Raw genomic sequence first — 20,068 nt, forward strand, 5'->3', positions numbered from 1 at the left:
TACAAATTATTGGAAGCTGCTGAATCATGTTAAAATGTTGTTCCCTTGTATGAATGCAGATACTTGGGATGTTTAGAAAATTAATTTGTTTAGAAAATGATAAGGTCTTTCATACAACTATGCTTACCTGGCCTGAGGAGGACTGGCCTTCCCCCACGCAATTCAAACTTCTCTTAGGCCTGCCAGCGCCGTGCACACGACTAGTATGGAGCAGCTCTGAGCATGGGCGTAATTGTGGGGGTAGCCAGGGCACGTGCCCTAGGCGCCACTGGGGGGGGCGCCATGCCCGTGCCTGCCACCCCCACCCCCACTCCATTGCCCACCTGCCCAGCCCCAAGGCCCCTCAGCCACTTGCCATCTTGCTTGCCTTGCCCTCCGGCCTAGGATGGGCCTGTAAAATGCAGAGCTCTTCTCTCCCTGCCTCTCAGCTGATCGGCGGGTGGGTGGAGCTTACAGAGAGGCCTCTGTGCAGGCTTCCCCGATGCCTGAACTTGGCAGGCCCCAAGCAAGCAAGGACAAGGAGGCAGGCAGGCAGAGTTCTCTGCAGCAGACCCTCAGCCCAGACCATCCAGCACAGTTTTTGCCAGGTAGAATACCCCCCCACACACACTCATATAGGGATCTGCTTGCCATAGGGCTTTGATATGGGGGGTGGGGGGGGAGACTGAGAAGTCTCTGAATATTTAATTTAAAACAGATTGGAAAACTTGCTGGCTTTAAAAACAAAAACTATCTAAAAAGGCCTACAAGTGGCTTGTTTCATGGCAGAAAATTACAAAAACTTCTGGAACAATATTATATTTATTCATTCTTTCATTCATTCATTCATTTATAAATGCACTTATGTTCAAGTTGTTTTGCAACCCAGAAGGTCTGAGTGATAACTGTGAAGCATGTGTTATTTTATTTTATTTTATTTTTCTTGTGTGTAAATAGCTCCCCAGGGGACTTCAGGGTAAATCTGGCCAACATGTGAATGCAGCACCTCCATTCCAGAGGAATGGAGAACAGCTTTAAAAGCCTTGTGTGAAAAACCTCCTGGAATCAAACTTTACTGAATTTGTTCACAATTCTGAGAAAACATACATTGCTCACACTGCATGGTTGAAAGTCTCCTTTGCTTGTCTGCAGCAATTGGGCCATTTTAATAATTAGTGTTTCTAGTGTGTTCTAGGCATTAAAAGTAGCACAAATATATACTACTCAATGTATATCACTATATATTGTGAAGTGTGCGTGTGTGTATTCAGTGAAATTTATTTCCAGGCATCATACTTATTTTGAAATATCCAACTTAAATCCTTGGGGGCCTGGGGTGTGTGGAGGCCCCGGACTTTGAGGGTCTGGGGGCCCATTTTAAAATCTTGTCTCTGGGCCCATTCCAACTTTGCTATGCTCCTGGTGGAATAGATACATATGTATTGATCACTACACATGGGTTTCTGCACAACACCTGCACAGAAGAAACTTTTGTGTAGAAAATGTGCCTCTTGTAAACTGGCCTTGAATTTTCCATCCATGACTGGGATATCTGAGAGTTAGAGTCAATAATAAAAGAACAGCACACTGCTTGTGACAGGAAGGGGCAAATTACAATGATTTCTTAGTCTGGCAGGGGCAGGTTTTGGCTCTGGCAGAACTTGGCTGTCTGTTCCTGTTGCAAATTCCTCTGTCTAGTGTGGCAAACTAATGTATCCTCCTCCCTCCTGGTGTCAAAGTAAGCACTAGAATGGTGAATGCACATATACCCCATCATGAGCCAACAGTCATTACAAGACAAAGGCTGGCAGGAATCATTCACTGGTTTATAGACTCCCCCCGCCCTGCCACCGTCTTCTTCCCCTATTTTGCTAGTGGCTATTTGGGCAGGTGATCCTCTAGGACAAAGTCATGTTTTTTTTAAAAAGCATGAGATGAGACGGAGAAAATGACACTTGGAATCCTCACATAACTCCTGACTGTTTTTCTAAGTCTTTAACAGAGATGGCTCGTGTTCTCAGGTTTGGATCAACAACCATGTCTAGATGGTACAGTGTTCCTTTTAACAGGGATTTCCAGATATTGTTGACTACAAGTCCCATCATCCCTGTCTGGATAGGGGTGCAATTTCAGTGGTTGCCCTAGGCGCTATTTTCCCTAGATATACCTCTGGCTCCAAGACTGGCGAGGGAGCAGGAGGAAAGCAGGCTGCGGCTTCCTGCATCCCACAATGCACCACATGATGAGCTCAGTACATTGGGGGATTCCCCTGCAAGCCGGGTGGTGTAGGTATCCAATTCTGTGTCTGTTTGGGATGCCCACAGCCTGAGCAGACACATGACCAGGCGCCTGCACCCTTCTACCTAGGTAACAGCCCAAGGGAAAACCTCAGGCTATTCAGCGAGGCAGCGCCGGGATTTGCTCCAATCCCAGTGCTCCACACAAGTGTTCCTGGGTAGGACTGTGCAAGCTTGGGTAGGGCTTCTCATGTGAACAGCCTCTATGTTTTAAAACATTTGAGAGCATTGCGGGGTGTAAGTATTATTTCACAAACATTAGTTGCACCAATGTGTGTGGTAACCACTAATATACTCATATGAGACTGTGCAGAGCCAGACATTGGTAGCATTTGCCATTTGGTAAAAGAAGAGTTACTACAAGCAACAATGAAACAGAAGTGTGGGGTAGGAAAGGCACTGAGTTGCCCCATAGTGACTTCCACACTATTTGCAGTCACCTGATTCTACTCATGAGAAAACAGAAGCACAGCTGGGGTGAGGGGAGGTTTAAGAAGTTATCTTCTTTATCGGAATGTTCTTACAAAGGTTGCATTTGGAGGATATTTTTAAAGCACTTATGTGTCTATAGAGGAAGTAAGGAAAAGAAAGTGAAAGCAGGTAACTGATGCCACCATTTTCAAAAATAGGAGGTAGTGTTGTCTGCAGATTCCTGAGAAGCAAAAAGAGAGATAAACCTCAGACTAGTGCCTAAAGGAGAGGTTTATTGGTGCAACATATATTGACAAAATAACTTCATTAGAGATTGTATATATATATTGATGATTTCAGAATGAAACCAATATGGGAATGACTGTTCAATGAAAGACATAGATTCCATAAAAATAGAATTACAAATTAAATAAGAGGCACTATCATTATGCCACACAATATATGTAGCATATCAATATAACATTAATATAACATAGTACGGTAGCTCTTTGCTGTATTAGGGCATCATAGAGCAGTATGATTGCAAATATGCTGTCTCCAAGCTCAGCACAGAGTGTTGCAGAGCAGACAAACACATGCAGAAGGAGGAGCAGCAGCTATTTTTGCTGCTCTTTTCTCCCTCCTGAAGGACCTTTTTACTTCAAAAATATGTCCCTGGGGGCTGCATGGCCATCAAGGACATATTTCTGAAGCCAAGCAATCCTTTTGGAAGGAGGAGAAAGCAGCAAAAATCCTTCCCTCCTCTCCCTTCATGCACATTTGCTTGCTTGGCAATGCTCTGGGCAGAGCTCAAAGACTGCATTTTTGCAGCTAGGCTGCTCTCTGCTGCCCTACTAATGCTGAGCCATTGAATTCTGTTCTTAAGAGGGACATAAGAATGTCATATATATAAACAAGTAGTAGCAGAAGGTTGCCAGTTCGAATCCCTGCTTCTTCTATATCGGGCAGCAGCGATATAGGAAGATGCTGAAAGGCATCATCTCATACTGCGTGGAAGGCGGCAATAGAAAACCCCTCCTGTATTCTCCCAAAGAAAACCACAGGGCTCTGTGGGCACTAGGAATCAAAATCGACTTGATGGCACACGTTACCTTTATTTGTCAAACAATCTTGTACACAGGCCAAAATGCCACATCGTACTGAAAAGACTGAAGCTTGATTGAAAAAAAATATTGTGTAGTTGCCAAACCATGGTTCAGAAACTCCCCATATCAAACAAATTAGATCCATAATGTACAATTCAAAGAATCTTTAATCTAACAGGCACTAAAGAGACAAAATACAATGTAAACAACTGTGAGCAAAATAAATGTGTAGATTTAGTTTGCTCACAGTTGTTCTCTTTAGTACCTGTTAGATCAAAGATTACTTGAATTGTATATTTTGATCTGATTTGTTTAATATTGGTTATACATAGATCCTTGTACTCATTTATTTTGCAGTACAGTGGTCCCTCGACTTACGAAGTTAATCCATTCCGAACGCACGTTCGTAGGTCGAAATTTTCGTAAGTCGAAAAGCGCACCCACGGAGGTCTGGGAACATTCGTAAGTCGAGGAAACCGCATCTAAAAATTCGTAAGTCGAGGAAGCCGCATCTAAACCAGCAACGACTTCCAGTCATTTTTGTCATTCGTAAGTCGAAAACTTCGGATGTCGAGTAGTTCGTAAGTCGAGGGACCACTGTATATCAGAAATTCCCCTCCCATCACATATTGTTAATACCGTGGTTGGTATTAACTGTGGTACAGTATTGCAACTGCGCTGATGTAACCATGGTTACTATTATAGTGCTTTTAAACGAGAGACTTAAATCAGAATTATAAACTTTCTTTCTAAACCTGCCCCCCTTTTCTGTCTGTAGATTCCTGGCTGCCAAACAATACACTTCTCTATAAGAGGAAGTCCCAAAGTGTAAAATTTTGCATCCAAGTTCCTTCATATAGCTAGATTTTTTTTAAAGTAGCAACATAGCTATTTCGCCTGCAACAAAAGAATTTCTGCCTCTCATCTTCCTGCAGTCTGCGCAGACAGGATATTAGGATATTGCACTGCTGTCAGCCAAAAATCACACACTAGCTGAAATGTTTGTGGCACAATTACAGTTATCTTATAGGAAGATCCTTAGAACTACTCCAGAAACAGATCTTCTTCTTCCTCCACACTGCCTATCAAGTCTGTCACTGGTTTGAATGGATTTTACCTTTCCAAAAGTGTAGGCATTCTGCCTATTCTTACCAATCACCACATCCCTTTGAAGTCATATTTCTATCACTTTCATCTGCAAACAGAATATTCTTATGAAATGTTAGCCAATACAGTGCTGCTCCAATAGGAAATCTGAACACTGTATACAAAAATCCGATAAAACCTCAGTTGAGTTCCAAATGTGAATATTTCGTTATAGATACACACAAAAATTATTTATTTATTTAAAACATTTGAGCCCCACCTTTTGCTAGAACAGCCTCAACATTATATAAAATCCTAAAAATACAGAAGCAACAGTAAAGCAAACAAATAACAGTGTAAAACAGCAAATAAAAACAGCAGAGCCAGCACATAGAAACCAACATAAAAATACAACAAAAGGCAATTAAGATTTCCTCCAATAACATTAAAATGTATTTTATTATTTATCTATTTAAAATACGGATACCCTTCTGCTCCAGTGCACTACTGCACTTAATAAGAACATAAGAACAGCCCTGCTGGATCAGGCCTAAGGCCTATCTAGTCCAGCATCCTGTTACACACAGTGGCCCACCAGATGCCTCTGAGAAGCCCACAGGCTAGAGGTGAGGGCATGCCCTCTCTCGCTGTTGCTCCCCTGCAGCTGGGCTTTAGAGGCATCTTGCCTCTGAGGCTGGCCTGGAAGTGGCCTCAGTAGCCACTGAATAACCTGTCCTCCGTGAATTTGTCTAAGCCCCTTTTAATGCCATCCAAGCTAGTGGACATCACCACATTCCATGGCAGAGAATGCCATACATTAATTATGGGCTGTGTAAAAAAGTACTTACTTTTGTTGGTCCTAAATTTCCCTGCATTCAGTTTCATGGGATGACCCCTGGTTCTAGCGTTGTGAGAGAGGGAGAAAAATTTCCCTCTATTCACTCTTTCTACTCCATTCATAATTTTTATACACATCTATCATGTCTCCTCATAGTCGCCTCTTTTCCAAACTGAAAAGCCCCAGAAGCTATAACCTTGGCTCATAAGAAAGGTGCTCCAGGCCCTTGATCATCTTGGTTGCCCGCTTCTGCACCCTGGAAGTGGTGAGAGCGAAGCCTGGCTGCCAGGAATCCCTGGGTAGGGCTGATTGTGAGATTGACCTCATTAATTGGCTTGCGGGTTTTTGTGGGAGAAGGTGGTTCATATTTTTATGTATTTCTGATTTTTACTTCTTTGTGTTTTACTCTAAGCTGCCTTGAGCACTGAGTGGAAAGGTGGGGTTATATGTTTGGTAAAATAAATAATAAAGTAAGGTTACTTCTCTGATCACAGGCCTTTTCAGACTTTAAATGCTAGGACCACCATTATTAATTGAGCCTGGAAATTAACTGGCAGTCAGTGAAGATCTTTTAACACTGGCAGAAAAATATTTGTGGTGGTTAATCCCAGGCAGTAGTCTGCTTGACATGCTCTGCACTAGTTGCAGTTTCATTACGTTACAAAAATATAAGTATTCCTTTTTTAAAAAAATCAGATGATAAGCATATTCCCCCCCCCCCTTTTTCAGAATAACTTGACATTTACAGGTACCATCAGTGGAGATGTATGTGTTTGGAAAGAGCATATATTGAATCGGATTGTGGGCAAAGCTCACAATGGGCCTATATTTGCAATGTACACAACACTTCGAGATGGCTTAATTGTAACAGGAGGCAAGGAGAGACCGTAAGTTCTGTTTTCCTATGCCAGTGCATTTCCAAAGAAAATAATTATTGATAATTGTGTTGTAAATTACATTGTGATAGTTGTAATAATTGGTTACATTGTTACATTGGCAGCCTAAGCTCATTGATCCACATTATCTGTGGCAGAGCAAGCAGTGGCTTCTTAAGAACATAAGAACAGCCCTGCTGGATCAGGCCCAAGGCCCATCTAGTCCAGCATCCTGTTTCGCACAGTGGCCCACCAGATGCTGCTGGAAGCCACAGGCAGGAGTTGAGTGTGTGCCCTCTCTCGTGCTGTTACTCTCCCGCAACTGGTACTCAGAGGCCTCCTGCCTTTGAGGCTGGAGGTGGCCTGTAGCCCTTCGACTAATAGCCATTGATAGACCTCTCTTCCATGAAGTTATCCAAACCCCTCTTAAAACCATCCAGGTTGTTGGCTGTCACCACATCATGTGGAAGAGAGTTCCACAAATGGATCACGCGTTGTGTGAAACAATACTTCCGTTTGTTGGTCCTAGACCTCCTGGCAATCAATTTCATGGAGTGACCCCTGGTTCTAGTGTTGTGTGAGAGGGAAAAGAATTTCTCTCTCTCCACTTTCTCCACACCATGCATGATTTTATAGACCTCTATCATGTCTCCCCACAGTCGTCTTTTTTTCTAAATTAAAAAGCCCCAGGTGTTGTAGCCTTGCCTCATAAGAAAGGTGCTCTAGGCCCCTGATCATCTTGGTTGTCCTCTTCTGTACCTTTTCCAGTTCTACAATGTCCTTTTTAAGATGTGGTGACCAGAATTGTACGCAGTACTCCAAGTGTGGTTGCACCATAGTTTTGTATAAGGGCATTATAATATTAGCAGTTTTATTTTCAATCCCCTTCCTAATGATCCCTAGCGTGGAATTGGCCTTTTTCACAGCTGCTGCACATTGAGTTGACACTTTCAATGAGCTGTCCACAACGACCCCGAGATCCCTCTCCTGGTCAGCCACTGACAGCTCAGATCCCATCAGCATGTACTTGAGGTTGGGGTTTTTTGTCCCAATGTGCATCACTTTACACTTGCTAACATTGAACCGCATTTGCCATTTTGTCGCCCACTCCTCCAGTCTGGAGAGATCCTTTTGGAGCTCCTCACAATCCGTTTTGGATTTCACTACCTGAAAGAGTTTAGTATCATCTGCAAATTTGGTCACCTCGCTGCTTACTCCTGCTCCTAGATCATTTATGAATAAATTAAAAAGCACTGGTTCCAGTACAGATCCCTGGGGGACCCCACTTCTTACAGTGACCATAATGCCATCCATTGCGAAAACTCTCCATTTATACCTACCCTCTGTTTCCTGTCTTTCAACCAGTTACCAATCCACACATGTACTTGTCCGCTTATCCCATGACCGATAAGTTTCCTCAGGAGTCTTTGATGAGGAACTCTGTCAAAGGTTTTTTGGAAGTCCAGGTATACTATGTCAAATATAGTATACCTGGTCCACACACTTGTTGAGACTCTCAGAGAACTCCAAAAGGTTGGTGAGGCAAGATTTACCTTTGCGGAAGCCATGCTGGCTCACTCCCAGCAGGGCCTGTTCTTCTAGGTGCTTTACAATTTTATCCTTGAGGATGCTTTCCATCAATTTGCCTGGAACGGACGTTAGGCTAACAGGCCTGTAATTTCCTGGATCGCCCCTGGAGCCCTTTTTGAAAATTGGTGTTACATTTGCTACTCTCCAGTCCTCTGGTACAGAGCCTGATTTCAGGGATAAGTTATATATTTTAGCAGGTAGGTCGGCAATTTCACATTTGAATTCTTTGAGGACTCTTGGATGGATGCCATCTGGCCCTGGAGATTTGTTAGCTTTCCGTTTTTCCAGACAGTTTAAAACATCATCTCTTGTCACTTCTATCTGACCCAGCTCTCTAGCCTCCATCCCTAAAGAGCCTGGTTCAGGAACAGGTATATACTCAGTATCCTCTGCCGTGAAGACAGACGCAAAGAACTCATTCTTCTCTGCAACCTCCATATCCTCCTTAATAATCCCTTTCACTCCCTCATTGTCTAATGGTCCAACTGCCTCCCTGGCAGGTTTCCTGCTTCTGATGTATTTAAAGAAGTTTTTGTTATTCCCCTTGATACTTTCGGCTAAATGTTCCTCAAACTCTCCTTTTGTCTCCCTTATTGTCACCTTGCATTTCTTTTGCCAGAGTTTGTATTCCTTTCTGTTCTCTTCATTTGGACAGGCCTTCCAATTTTGGAAGGAAATCTTTTTCCCTTTTATGGCTTCCTTGATGGTACCTGTTAGCCATGCTGGCATCCTCTTGGACTTAGTGGTACCTTCCCTCCTTTTGGGTATACAATCTAACGGAGCTTCTAGTATTGTGGTTTTGAGTAAACTCCATGCACTCTGGAGCGAAGTGACTCTCCTGATTTTCCCTTTCAGCTTTCTTTTCACCATACTCCTCATTTTGGAGAAGTTTCCTCTTCTGAAATTCAAAATGTCTGTGTTAGACGTCCTTGGTGATTCTCTCCCCGCATGTATGCTGAATTTGATGGCATTATGGTCACTGTTCACTAAAGGGTCGATGACACTGACATCACGCACGAGGTCCTGGGTGCCACTCAGAATTAGGTCCAAGGTCGCCTTCTCTCTGGTTGGTTCCAAGACCAACTGTTCTAAGGCACAGTCATTTAGCGTATCTAGAAATTTGACCTCTTTGTCCTGACCTGACTCTGAATTTACCCAGTCTATGTGTGGGTAATCGATGTCACCCATAATTACAGCCCTGCCTCTCCTTGATGCCTCCCCGATTTCCTCCTGCAACTCCCAGTCACTGTCGGCGTTTTGATCCAGAGGGCGATAGCACGTCCCCAGTAGCACATACCCTTTCAGGCCTTGTATTGTCACCCACAGGGTTTCTGTGGAGGACTCCAGTCCACCTAGGTTTTCTAACTTGTTAGAATCTTCTATCAGTGCATCCTAACTGGTTTGGTGTCAGAAATATTCCCTATTTCTTTTTTCAGTAAGTAGAGCAGGACTGGATTGCATAGTATTCAGTGGTCCTTTCCAGCTGCTAAGATGTGACCTTGTGGGGCTGCTGGTAGCTCTGTCCCCTCATTCATGCTGCATGGCTTGCTATAGGAGAGAGCCCAGTAGCACCAACAAGCTGTTCCAAAAGAGTAATCATTTCCAAGTGACTAGTTGTCCTTTAGATGTAATCTTAGGAAGGTTTCTACATTCCTTTCCCTCTAATGCATCAAAATGTCTTACAAAGTAAGGAGTAGCCTCAGTCATGTTCTCATGCAGTGAAGCATGTGCTTAAAGTTACTGCACTATGCCCAAGGTTAGGGCTATATATACATATCAAGTTAAAGAAATGCAGAGATGAACAGTCATGCTCTCAGTAGTTAACATGTTAGCTGTAATTCTGTGATGCAACATGAGATCAGCAGTTGGATTTGAGTCAATAAGAAGCATTTCAACAAATCTCTTGAAAGTTTGTTTTTAAGAATCTCACTGTCCCTGAAAAGCCTCCCCCCCTTTTGGGGGGCTAAAATGCATTGGGCTTCCAATAAAACATCTAGAAAATCACAAGTCTCTTAAGACATGGTCTTTTCTTGTGGGCATAACAAAGAGATAAGCAAAACTGGAAGACACCTGTATAACAAGTATTAAAAAAAACCCGAAAATGTAAACATAATGGCTGACATCCAGACTAATGCTGCACTAGCACACACACAAAAGTTGCACTCACACAAGAAGGGTGTGTAGCTGTGTAGATCCTCAGAGTTGCACTCTTGGATTTGCACAAGGATAGCAAGATAGGAAGTGGGCATTAGGGATATGCATGAGCTCGTTCAGTGCCTCCTCTGGGAAGCGCTGAACCAGCTTGGGCACTGGCTTGATGAGGCAGGGAGTTCCTTGTCTGCTCCTCCCCACCCTGCCGCTTTTCTGCCGGCGGTGCCTGTTCTCCAAATGGCTGCTTGGGGCTGCAGCACGGTTCCATGCAACCTCCGCACATCATTAGTATGCACATGGCTGGCATGCACACGGGTGCTGCTAGCAGAAAGGTGTCGGGCGGGGACGAACAGATAAGGCGCTTTTTACCTGCTTTTTAAGGGAAACACTCCCCGCCTTGCCAATGGGTACACGAGCGTCCACTTCTGTGCAACCTTCATTCCAAGCTGGTATGAAGAACCTTGATCTTCTTTGGATCTTTTTAAAAAAATCAACTTGCATTTATCGTTTTATTTACAAATTATAGTGATCAAGTGGGCACTGGGATTAATTTATGATACAATCCAGCAGCATACCCCAATGAACTTAGTAAGCTGCTCATACATTTTTCAACCGTGATGCGAAGAATGCAAGCACACCTGTACAACCATTTGGTCGTAGCTTCCTCCATAGAAACCCTGGGAGCTGGAGACCTAGCACTTAACCAAGAAATCCCAGTATAGTCTGATCAAGATCTTCTTTGGATCTTTTCATGCAACATATGTGGATGGAGGAAGTCTTAGCACCACAGGTTGTTCACCCTGTTGCACAGGTGCATTACTGGTGTGGAACAGAAGTCCCCAACTTAGCAGAAATTCCCAGTGTGACATCCTTGCACTACAACAACGTGTTTATGCAAGTGCTGCATTTCTCTGGATGTCAGCCAATATAAATATATTGTATTGAACTAATATCCATGGGACTAATATCAATGAGACTTAAGTGAGACATGTTTCATTGATTTTAATGGTGTTTAGTCATGAAAAACTATCCTGGACGCTGCCCTATGGAATCAATATTTTGTGGAAGTCATAATTGAAATAATGTGGATATATTTAAGAATGTGTAAGTGTGCACAGAATTGCAGCCATAGGCAGTTTTATCCATTCTGTCTGTAATGTTTCCTATTTATTTTCACTAGATCAAAAGAAGGAGGGGCAGTTAAACTATGGGATCAGGAGCTGAGGCGGTGTCGTGCCTTCAGGTTAGAGACGGGACAGATAATTGACTGCGTTCGCTCTGTATGCAGAGGCAAAGTAAGTGTTGGTCTGCTTATGGAATGCTACACATCTCAGGGCAGTTCTGCCACAGTCAAATATACAAATGAGATTATTTTATCTTATTTTCCTTTATTATTAAATTGAATAGCTAAACCATTTATTTTAAAAGTATTCAGAACTGCATGTTCACTCATACTGGTTTTATATTTCACCCCCACCCCACCACTGCCTGTGGGTAACTTCAGTTAAAATCAGTTAGCTGACAAAGTTGAGGGTAGACATGCTATGGCCTGTTAGTAACTGATCTTATCCGCAGGTATTGAAACCGGGGCAGACGATACCTCAGGGGCCATTGCCATTTATTTTAGTTTTCAAAACTAATACCTCCCTTTCTTGCAAATGCAAACCAAGGCAGCTGGCAACAAATAAATAAATAACAGAAATGTTGCAACAAAATTTGGTAACGGCAAAGGAATATAAGTGCAATCAAGAAAAAGTTTTTTTTTTAAAAATGCCAAAAGTCCAACCAGCCAAAATATTACAGCCAGCCCAAACAAAATTTAGCTGCTTAACCCTGGTGTACATCAGTGCTCTTTGAACCAGACTTCCAGGCAGAATTCTAGTCCCTCATGCCCCCTGAGACCTCCAAATCCCAATTTCCCTGCTGTGCTGCCGCCAGTGGGCCAAGCACAAATGTGAGGGGCAAGGGCAGCTGCAGCCCATTCCCCTCCCGGCAGCAGCCTTCCTGAGCACCCCCGAGTCGGACCATCCGCTGTTTAGAGGTGGGTGGGGCTTCCGGAGGCCTTTCTGATTCTGCCAGGAGGCCCCCTGAAGCTCTCCAGGCAGCAAAGAAAGGAGGTAGAGTGGTGGCCTATACACACCACATGCCCTGGCCTGCCCAGGGTGGCCTGCCCTGGCCTCCTGTGCTGAGCCTGTGCCTGCCTCAGAGGAGGCCTGCTTGCCTCCTCATACCTGGTAATGGAGGTGCTGTACGTGATTTCTTTTTTGTGGTTATTCCAACCCCCTTTAAATATGTATGGAATGGCTTGCCATAGGGCTTTGATATTGGACACAAATGTAGGGCAAGTTGGGAGGGCTCTAAACATTGAATTTGAAATGGATTGGACAATTTGTTGCTTTTTAATATTTTTTTTAATGTTTAAAAAACCCATCAAAAATGCTAAGTGGCTTTGTTTCATGGCAGAAAATGACAAAAAGTTCTGGAACTGAAGTCTCCCCTTACACCATCATTCTACCCCCATATGGAGGAAACTGCCTTATGCCTTCATAAAAAAAGGATAAAGCATTTTTCTTTTTGCCCGAATGTTTAGCTTTCCTGGAATGGCTTGGTATAGGGCTTTGATATTAAGCACAGATGTAGGACAGGGTGGGAGGGCTCTGATAATTTAATTTGGTCAATCCATTGGTTTTTAATCAATTTTCCCCCTACTGCAGTAAAGCTGACAGAAAGGTATCTCTATCCACAGAGTACTTCACACCTAGTGAAAGTGGAACTAACTGTTAACATCCAAATAAACATGTTTTTAAAATAAATGCCCTATGCTCAAGTTGGTTTGCAATCCAGAAATGCATGAGAACTGTGTAGCAAGGGGCATGTGTTGTGGTTTTTAGTCCCCCCCACTATAAATGCACCATATTTCCAAAGTTGTCTTGTGATCCAGGTGTGTGTTTGAATTGTGGAGCAAGAGACACATGTTGTGTCCCAGTTGGTTTGTGAATGGTCAAGAATCCATTGGGGGTTGTGCATTCTTTCTTTTCTTTTTTTTACAAATGTACTCTGGCTCACACCTGTGGGTTTGTGATGAATGAGTAAGAAGTTGTGTAATCAGCCAGGATTTAAGTGCAAGGACTCTCAATGCAAAATAGGGTATGTCTGTGCAGGTCAATGGGAAGTATCTTCTTCAGAATTTTTTCTTTAAAAAACAAAAATGTTTCTAGCTTTCCCTGAGCATGTTCTGGTGTAAAAAAAAATAGTGCATTCAGCTAATTTAAGTGTCAGGACTCTCAATGCAAATATGGTATATGCAGATCAGTGGGAAATATCTTCTTCAGATGTTTTTCTAAAAAACCAAAACGTTTCCAGCTTTACCTAAACATGTTCTGGTGTGAGAAATAGTGCATTGCAGCTTATTTGGTGGTGAGGGGTGGGGGTGGGCCTCCAAAAGCCTTTAGGTCTACTCTCCAAAATTGCCTAAGCTCTGCTGGTGTATCACACAAACCACCAACATAAGAGCATAGGACACTGCCTTATACTGAGTCAGACCATTTGTCCATCTAATTAAGTATTAGCTACTCAACTGGCAGCAGTTTCCCAAAGTTTCAAGCTGGAGTCTTTCCCAGCCCTACCTGGAGTTCCAAGGGGTTGCACCTAGGTCCTTCTGCATGCAAGCAGATGCTCTACCACTTAGCTATGGCTCCATCTGAAAAATATATGCACACACAGCTGGTTTCAAAAATTGAATACAGTTTTTAACACAGTGAACTAAAACTAGTAGGCAATATAGAATAGCAGACTCAGCATAACCAAATGTATCCAATCAAATATATAATATCAACTAGGTCATGTTATACTAGGTTACCCCTGCTAACTTGGCAAAGAGGCACCTTTTAACGTTGTGATTCTCTTTATTTAGCAGGGGGAGAGTAACTGGCCCTATCCACCCCCAGCATAGTACCTCCAATGACTGTTGCTGGTGTCTATCTTATGTTTCTTTTTAGATTGTGAGCCCTTTGGGGACAGGGAGCCAACTTATTTATTTGTTATTTCTCTGTGTAAACCGCCCTGAGCCATTTTTGGAAGGGTGGTATAGAAATCGAATGAATAAAAAAGAATAAATAATAGGTCAAGTGCCAGAAAAGTCTAATTGGGGGTTAGTTGCCATCCTCCTCTGATCTGAGTGAGCTGATAGATCACTCAAATCAAAGGAGGATGGAAACTTGTCATTTTTCAGGCAAGGCATTAGCAGGGAAGAACTCTGCAGCCGCCTTGCCTAACTGGGAGTGGAGGTAGGGGATGGAGTAAAGATGCACCTGAAGCAGGTCTGCACAAGTGCAGAACCTATGTTTATGACTGTCGCTGGAATCACTGTCAGATCACCATGTAGATCTATGATGAATATATAGGAAGCGGTCTCTCCTGTACATGTTACCATATCCCTCAGACACCCAGACACTTATTTAGTCCTGTTTGTGCAATGATTGTATCTGGTACAGCTCTTCCCCAATGTTCTTCCATAGCCCCTGCTTTTATTTCTAGTCTATTGCCCCTTCCAACCTGATTGCTGAGCCACTTCCTAGTAGCATTTTACCTACTATCAGCTGCTTTTGATTGTGGCACCTTATAGAAAAGGACTCGGCCACATCTCAACCCTGCTATGCAGCAAACAAACACAGTCCTTACTTCCCCCACCCCCCACAGCCACTCATAGCACAGGTTCTTCTAGGACTTTGGACCCATCCGGCAGTCTGCAATTGTGTCCACTGTTTCATGCATGGAAAGCCTTGTTGAAATATACTGTGGTTTCAGTTAGGGCTGTTGCCTTAGCAAGTTGTGATCCAAATTTTACTTGCAGTGGAAATACTACATCTTTAACATGATATAGTATATTCATAATAGTATATAGTAGTATATTCATAATCCGGGGTTCTGCACCTGCGCAGGACCTCACGGGTGGAATGCTCAAGCTCCTCATGGCACTCAAGAACCGCCTCTCACACCCAGTGCATCTGTTTATTTCACTGGTTAGTGCACCTTCTCCCTTAGTTCCTTTCTGACTGTCTTAGCATTTGCCTCGTTGAACTCTGCTCATCATCAGATTCAATTCTGTGAAGAGACATTGTTGTGAGTTAAACGTGGGGCTGGGGGCATGGTTGTGTGTGACTTAGGACTGGCTTTGGACTGCTCTTTTGGTTTTTGGGGCATTGGTTCACTTAGTTTGGTTTTAGACTAGATTTGGGGGTGGGGGGGAATGCATCAAAAGAAAACTTTTAAGAAGTGCAGGAAGTGTGGGGGGAAATTGCCCTCTACTGATTGTCACAACTCCTGCTTGTTATGTTTGGGTGAAGACCACAATACAAAGACTTGCAAGATTTGCAAGTCTTTTTCTTGACAGATGCTGAAAATCCATTCTACATTATTATTTATAGATAATATTACTTTTAACAAATAGGTGCTATTTTAATAATTTCCATTATCCCACCATTATTTCAGGGGAAAATTCTTGTTGGGACAAAGAATGCTGAAATAATAGAAGTTGGTGAAAAAAATGCAGCATGTAACCTTCTAATTAATGGTCATATGGATGGGCCTATATGGGGATTGGCAACACATCCATCTCGAGATGTGTTCCTTTCCGCTGCAGATGATGGAACAGTCAGACTCTGGGACATTGCTGATAAAGTAAGTGTAAAAATTGTTCTTTGTAAAAAATAAGTTTGAAAATATACATCAAAAATAATTCAATTGAGAAAATTTTTCCTTAAAATGTATGTTCAAGAACTAAGTGATTATAAGAGCCTAAAAATTAGTCATGATATTTGCTTCCTTCAGTGTTCATAAACAGAAAGATTTAATGTGTGTTTCCTTTTCTTTGGAAAAAAAATTTCTCACAGAAGATGGTGAACAAAGTCAATTTGGGCAATGCAGCACAGACTGTGTCTTATAGTCCGGAGGGTGACATGGTAGCTATTGGCATGAAAAATGGAGAATTTATTATATTGTTAGTGAATTCTCTAAAGATATGGGGAAAGAAAAGGGACAGAAGATCAGCTATCCAAGACATCAGGTGAGAAATTGCATGTCTCTTACCTGCTATAGGATTTGCTATGATTCTGGATTCCTTAAAAGTGATATCTACATGTGGAACGCCTTGCTGGTTGTGATCTATATGCAGACGTGATTCTGCTGCATTGTTAACATCCCTTACCAGATGGCCAGCATAGTCAATTCTAACACTTTCGATCACCATTTTTGAGGGGGACTACATTGAGGCTCCTGAGTGTTCCATGGTCCTCTTCTAGACACACCTGCTGACTGCGATGATAATCTCTTTGGAGGTTGTATGTGCAAGCCAGAAAAGGGGAAAATAAGACAAATGAAGATAACACAGAGCAAATTGAAAGAAATAGAAGCATCAGTGTAGTCAATATGTAAATATTTCCAGGGATTTGTTAAAATGGTGCTCTGAAAGAAACCCCCAAGTGAAATTCCTAGTTTTTCAAAATAAATTATTTATCATCTCGGCAGAAGGTAGGGGGGTTTTTTTGGTTGGTTTTTTTTTTAATAAAATCTATATATCCAGCATAAGAAAACTGGGGATATAATTGGGAAGGCAAATGCAGTTATAAGATAAGAACAAGCTAAGAGAGTAGTAGTATAACATGCAGAGAAAAAAGTGCCATCTTCTGATATGATGAAAGGCTTTAAATGGAACAAACCCAAGTATGAAATAGCCCGACAACCCGGCCCCAAAATGGACATTGAAGTCCCCCACCAACAACAACCTGGTCCACTCCAATGCCAACTCAGCAACCAGGCCTGTCAGTTCAGTTAGGGACTCGGTTGGACAACAGGGTGATCGGTATACCAACAGAAGTCCCAGCCTATCCTTGGTCCCTAGACTTAGGAACACACATTCAATATAGGCTAACTCCCTGACAGGGATCCTGGTAAGGGGAATAGTATTCTTATAGACCAAAGCCACCCCACCTCCCCGCCCACATCCTCTCACCTGCTCCACAATGGAGTTGCCCATTGGGAGGAGCTGGGACCAAACTGGGCCACTACCCTTTCCTAACCAGGTCTCCGTAATCCACAACAGGTCGGCATCTTCATCCAAGATCAAATAATGGATCAAGTAGATGGGAATGGAAAAGGTTGTTCTTTATTCTGGTATATATTGTGAAAAAGATAATGCAATTTCAAGACAATTAACCCCTGCTGACTTGGCAAAGAGACACCTTTTAATGTGGTGATTCTCTCTATTTAGCAGGGGGAGAGTAACTGGCCCTATCCACCACCAGCACAGTACTTCCAGTGACTGTTGCTGGTGTCTATCTTACGTTTCTTTTTAGATTGTGAGCCCTTTGGGGACAGGGATCCATCTTCTTATATTTATTTATTGTTTCTCTGTGTAAACTGCTCTGTGCCATTTTTGGAAGCGCAGTATAGAAATCAATCAAACAAACAAATAAATAATGTTATATTAAAAGAACCATCCTTTCAAACTTTCTTTGCTTTATACCACAATAATCTTAAACACCAAATATGTGCCATAGATAATTGAAATAAAAGATTTTTTTGCTGTCTGTCTTTTGTTCATCAAGAACTCATTTCAAGCTGTTTATCTACTTAGGTTCAGCCCAGATTCCCATTACTTAGCAGTGGGTTCTAGTGAGAATGCAGTGGATTTTTATGACCTGACTTTGGGGCCTACTCTTAACCGAGCCAGCTACTGCAAAGACATCCCTAGCTTTGTAATTCAAATGGACTTCTCTGCAGATAGCTGTTATCTTCAGGTAAATATAAAGATTTTTGATAGGTTTGGGTAGGTTTAATTTTGCATATATACTTCTATTATAAACATTTCCAAGGTTCACCCCGTGTATTGTATCTTACGTCTAAGTACTGTAGAAAGGACTGTCTTAGTGATTTGGGGATCAAGAATTTAAAACCTACCTTCATTTTATCTGTTACATAGATCTGATTCAAACATTACAGTGACCTCCAAATGAGCACCTTGAGAGGGCACAAAGCTGCCACCAGGCTGGCAACCCATAAGCACTCAAGCAAAAGTTCCATTTGTGAGTTCCAGCACCTAAGGCTGTCTACACGGCCATCTTGATTTCTGCATTTTATGGGCCATTTTCTAAGCCACTGCTATTAGACTAGCCACATAAACAGCTTCCATGTGGAGGCACTATTTCTCACAAATTGTGTCACTGCAAGCGTGGCAGTTCCTTAAGGCACTCGTGTGGAACTTACCATTATGTCTGAAACAGCTCGCAGATGTGTATAGTCTGTGTTTTTATTGTTGTACAGTTTGGGTGGTGGTTGTGTTGTGTTGTGGAAATGCACTAGTGTTTTTTCCCCCTAGAATATTTTCAGAAATATTAGGTTATCATGACAAGGGCCAACTGAAATCTAAAGCTAAAAAAGAACAGGATGATTTACAAAATAGCATTGTAAGTCACTGGGATCAGGTAAATAAACAGAGTACTGCTGGTATTGAAAATAATCTTGATAATGCATGTTTTGATACATTGCCATATTCTGTTTCTTAGCAGAGAAGTTCTATCAAAACAAATAACTTTATGAGAATACCTGTAAATCCAGCTTTTGTATCCTCTGTATTCATTCTTAAAGGTCTCTACTGGGTCTTACAAAAGGCAAGTTTATGAAGTGCCTTCAGGAAAACAGCTCCTGGATCAGATTCTGATTGATAGAATAACATGGGCCACTTGGACCAGGTAAAATCCACACATACTTTTAGCACTCTTAAAAATATGAAACATCATATCCCATCTGAAAGAGAAGAACATAAATACGTACAATTCCCACTGTTCACACTTTTTTTCATATTCTATGTCATACAGCACTTCCCCAAGTAAAGAAAAAGGTATTTTGGGTCTCCTGGCCACCAGCATAACTTATAACTCAAACCTATGGACTGGTGCTGCTGAAATGCAAGGCATTGACAGTTGGGACTCAGTACACTGCAGGGGAACAGTGTATGAAAGAGCACTTAGAGTGCACCAGCAAGAGGCAGCACAGACCCCCCTCTTCCCCACTTCTAATTATGTTGGAGACTCCGAGTCTTCAGGGCCCATTGAATTTCTGGTGATGTGTGCAAAACCCTGTGCCATCCAGATTTAAGGCAAAGACGGGCTCCTACAGGTTGAGTATCCCTCATACAGACACCCGAAATGCTCCGAAATCCGGAAACCACCACGGCGTGAGCTGTAGCAAAACAAAAGACAAAACTTATTTATTACCTTGGTGAGCTGGGCGATCTTCTTACACATTTTCATATGCATTTCCTGATCACCTTCCTCTGATGAACTACAATGTCTAGTAGCTTTAGAAGACCCATTGCAAGTCCCAGCCTGATGGACCTTGTTTAAGCCAGAAGCCATCAGGCAGCGAGCTACAAACATTTTTTTTTTTAAGGCTTGACGACTGCTGTAATAATCGCTCTCTCTCTCACACACAGCTCACTAGCAAAAAGAAAACACTTCAGTTCCCAAACCGAGCTGGCTGAAGGCGCAGCTACCTGCCTCCATCTCCTCGTGTATGCCCAATCCACAAGCAGAACACACGGGCAAGCAAAAGCAGACCACCTTTGCAATTGCAATCCCACCCCCTCCTCCTCCTCCTCCCGCCTGGGTCCTCCCCCACTCTCAGCTTTTGCCATGAGGAGACGCCGCTGGCTGGATGCTACACATATTCCAAAATTCA

The 20,068-nt window shown here is 42.6% G+C and overlaps 1 protein-coding gene and 1 long non-coding RNA gene across 14 annotated transcripts in view; one reads left to right on the forward strand and one right to left on the reverse strand.

Moving 5' to 3' along the window:
• The window catches only part of EML5 (EMAP like 5), a 266,795-nt gene that overhangs the window by 232,280 nt on the left and 14,447 nt on the right, over positions 1-20,068 (forward strand). For all 12 annotated transcript variants that reach the window (XR_008313699.1, XM_053285479.1, XM_053285478.1 and 9 more), the window contains 6 exons: positions 6,447-6,604; positions 11,514-11,628; positions 15,824-16,012; positions 16,225-16,397; positions 17,967-18,129; positions 18,977-19,080. Coding sequence is in view for 11 of the 12 variants with exons in the window: in XM_053285479.1 (XP_053141454.1) it covers positions 6,447-6,604; positions 11,514-11,628; positions 15,824-16,012; positions 16,225-16,397; positions 17,967-18,129; positions 18,977-19,080 (902 nt within the window). In the remaining variant the exon portion in view is untranslated. The remainder of the gene's footprint in view (positions 1-6,446; positions 6,605-11,513; positions 11,629-15,823; positions 16,013-16,224; positions 16,398-17,966; positions 18,130-18,976; positions 19,081-20,068) is intronic.
• Positions 2,761-19,977, reverse strand: LOC128340420 (uncharacterized). 2 transcript variants are annotated; one of them, XR_008313700.1, is made up of 5 exons: positions 18,935-19,977; positions 16,421-16,660; positions 13,960-14,033; positions 10,703-10,810; positions 2,761-2,928 (listed from the first exon to the last, which is right to left on the reverse strand). It is a non-coding gene; the product is annotated as an uncharacterized LOC128340420 (long non-coding RNA). The 2 variants fall into 2 exon arrangements; XR_008313701.1 differs by lacking the exon at positions 10,703-10,810.

The sequence above is a fragment of the Hemicordylus capensis genome, chromosome 1 (assembly GCF_027244095.1).
Source record: "Hemicordylus capensis ecotype Gifberg chromosome 1, rHemCap1.1.pri, whole genome shotgun sequence".
NCBI classification, from domain to species: Eukaryota; Metazoa; Chordata; class Lepidosauria; order Squamata; family Cordylidae; genus Hemicordylus; species Hemicordylus capensis.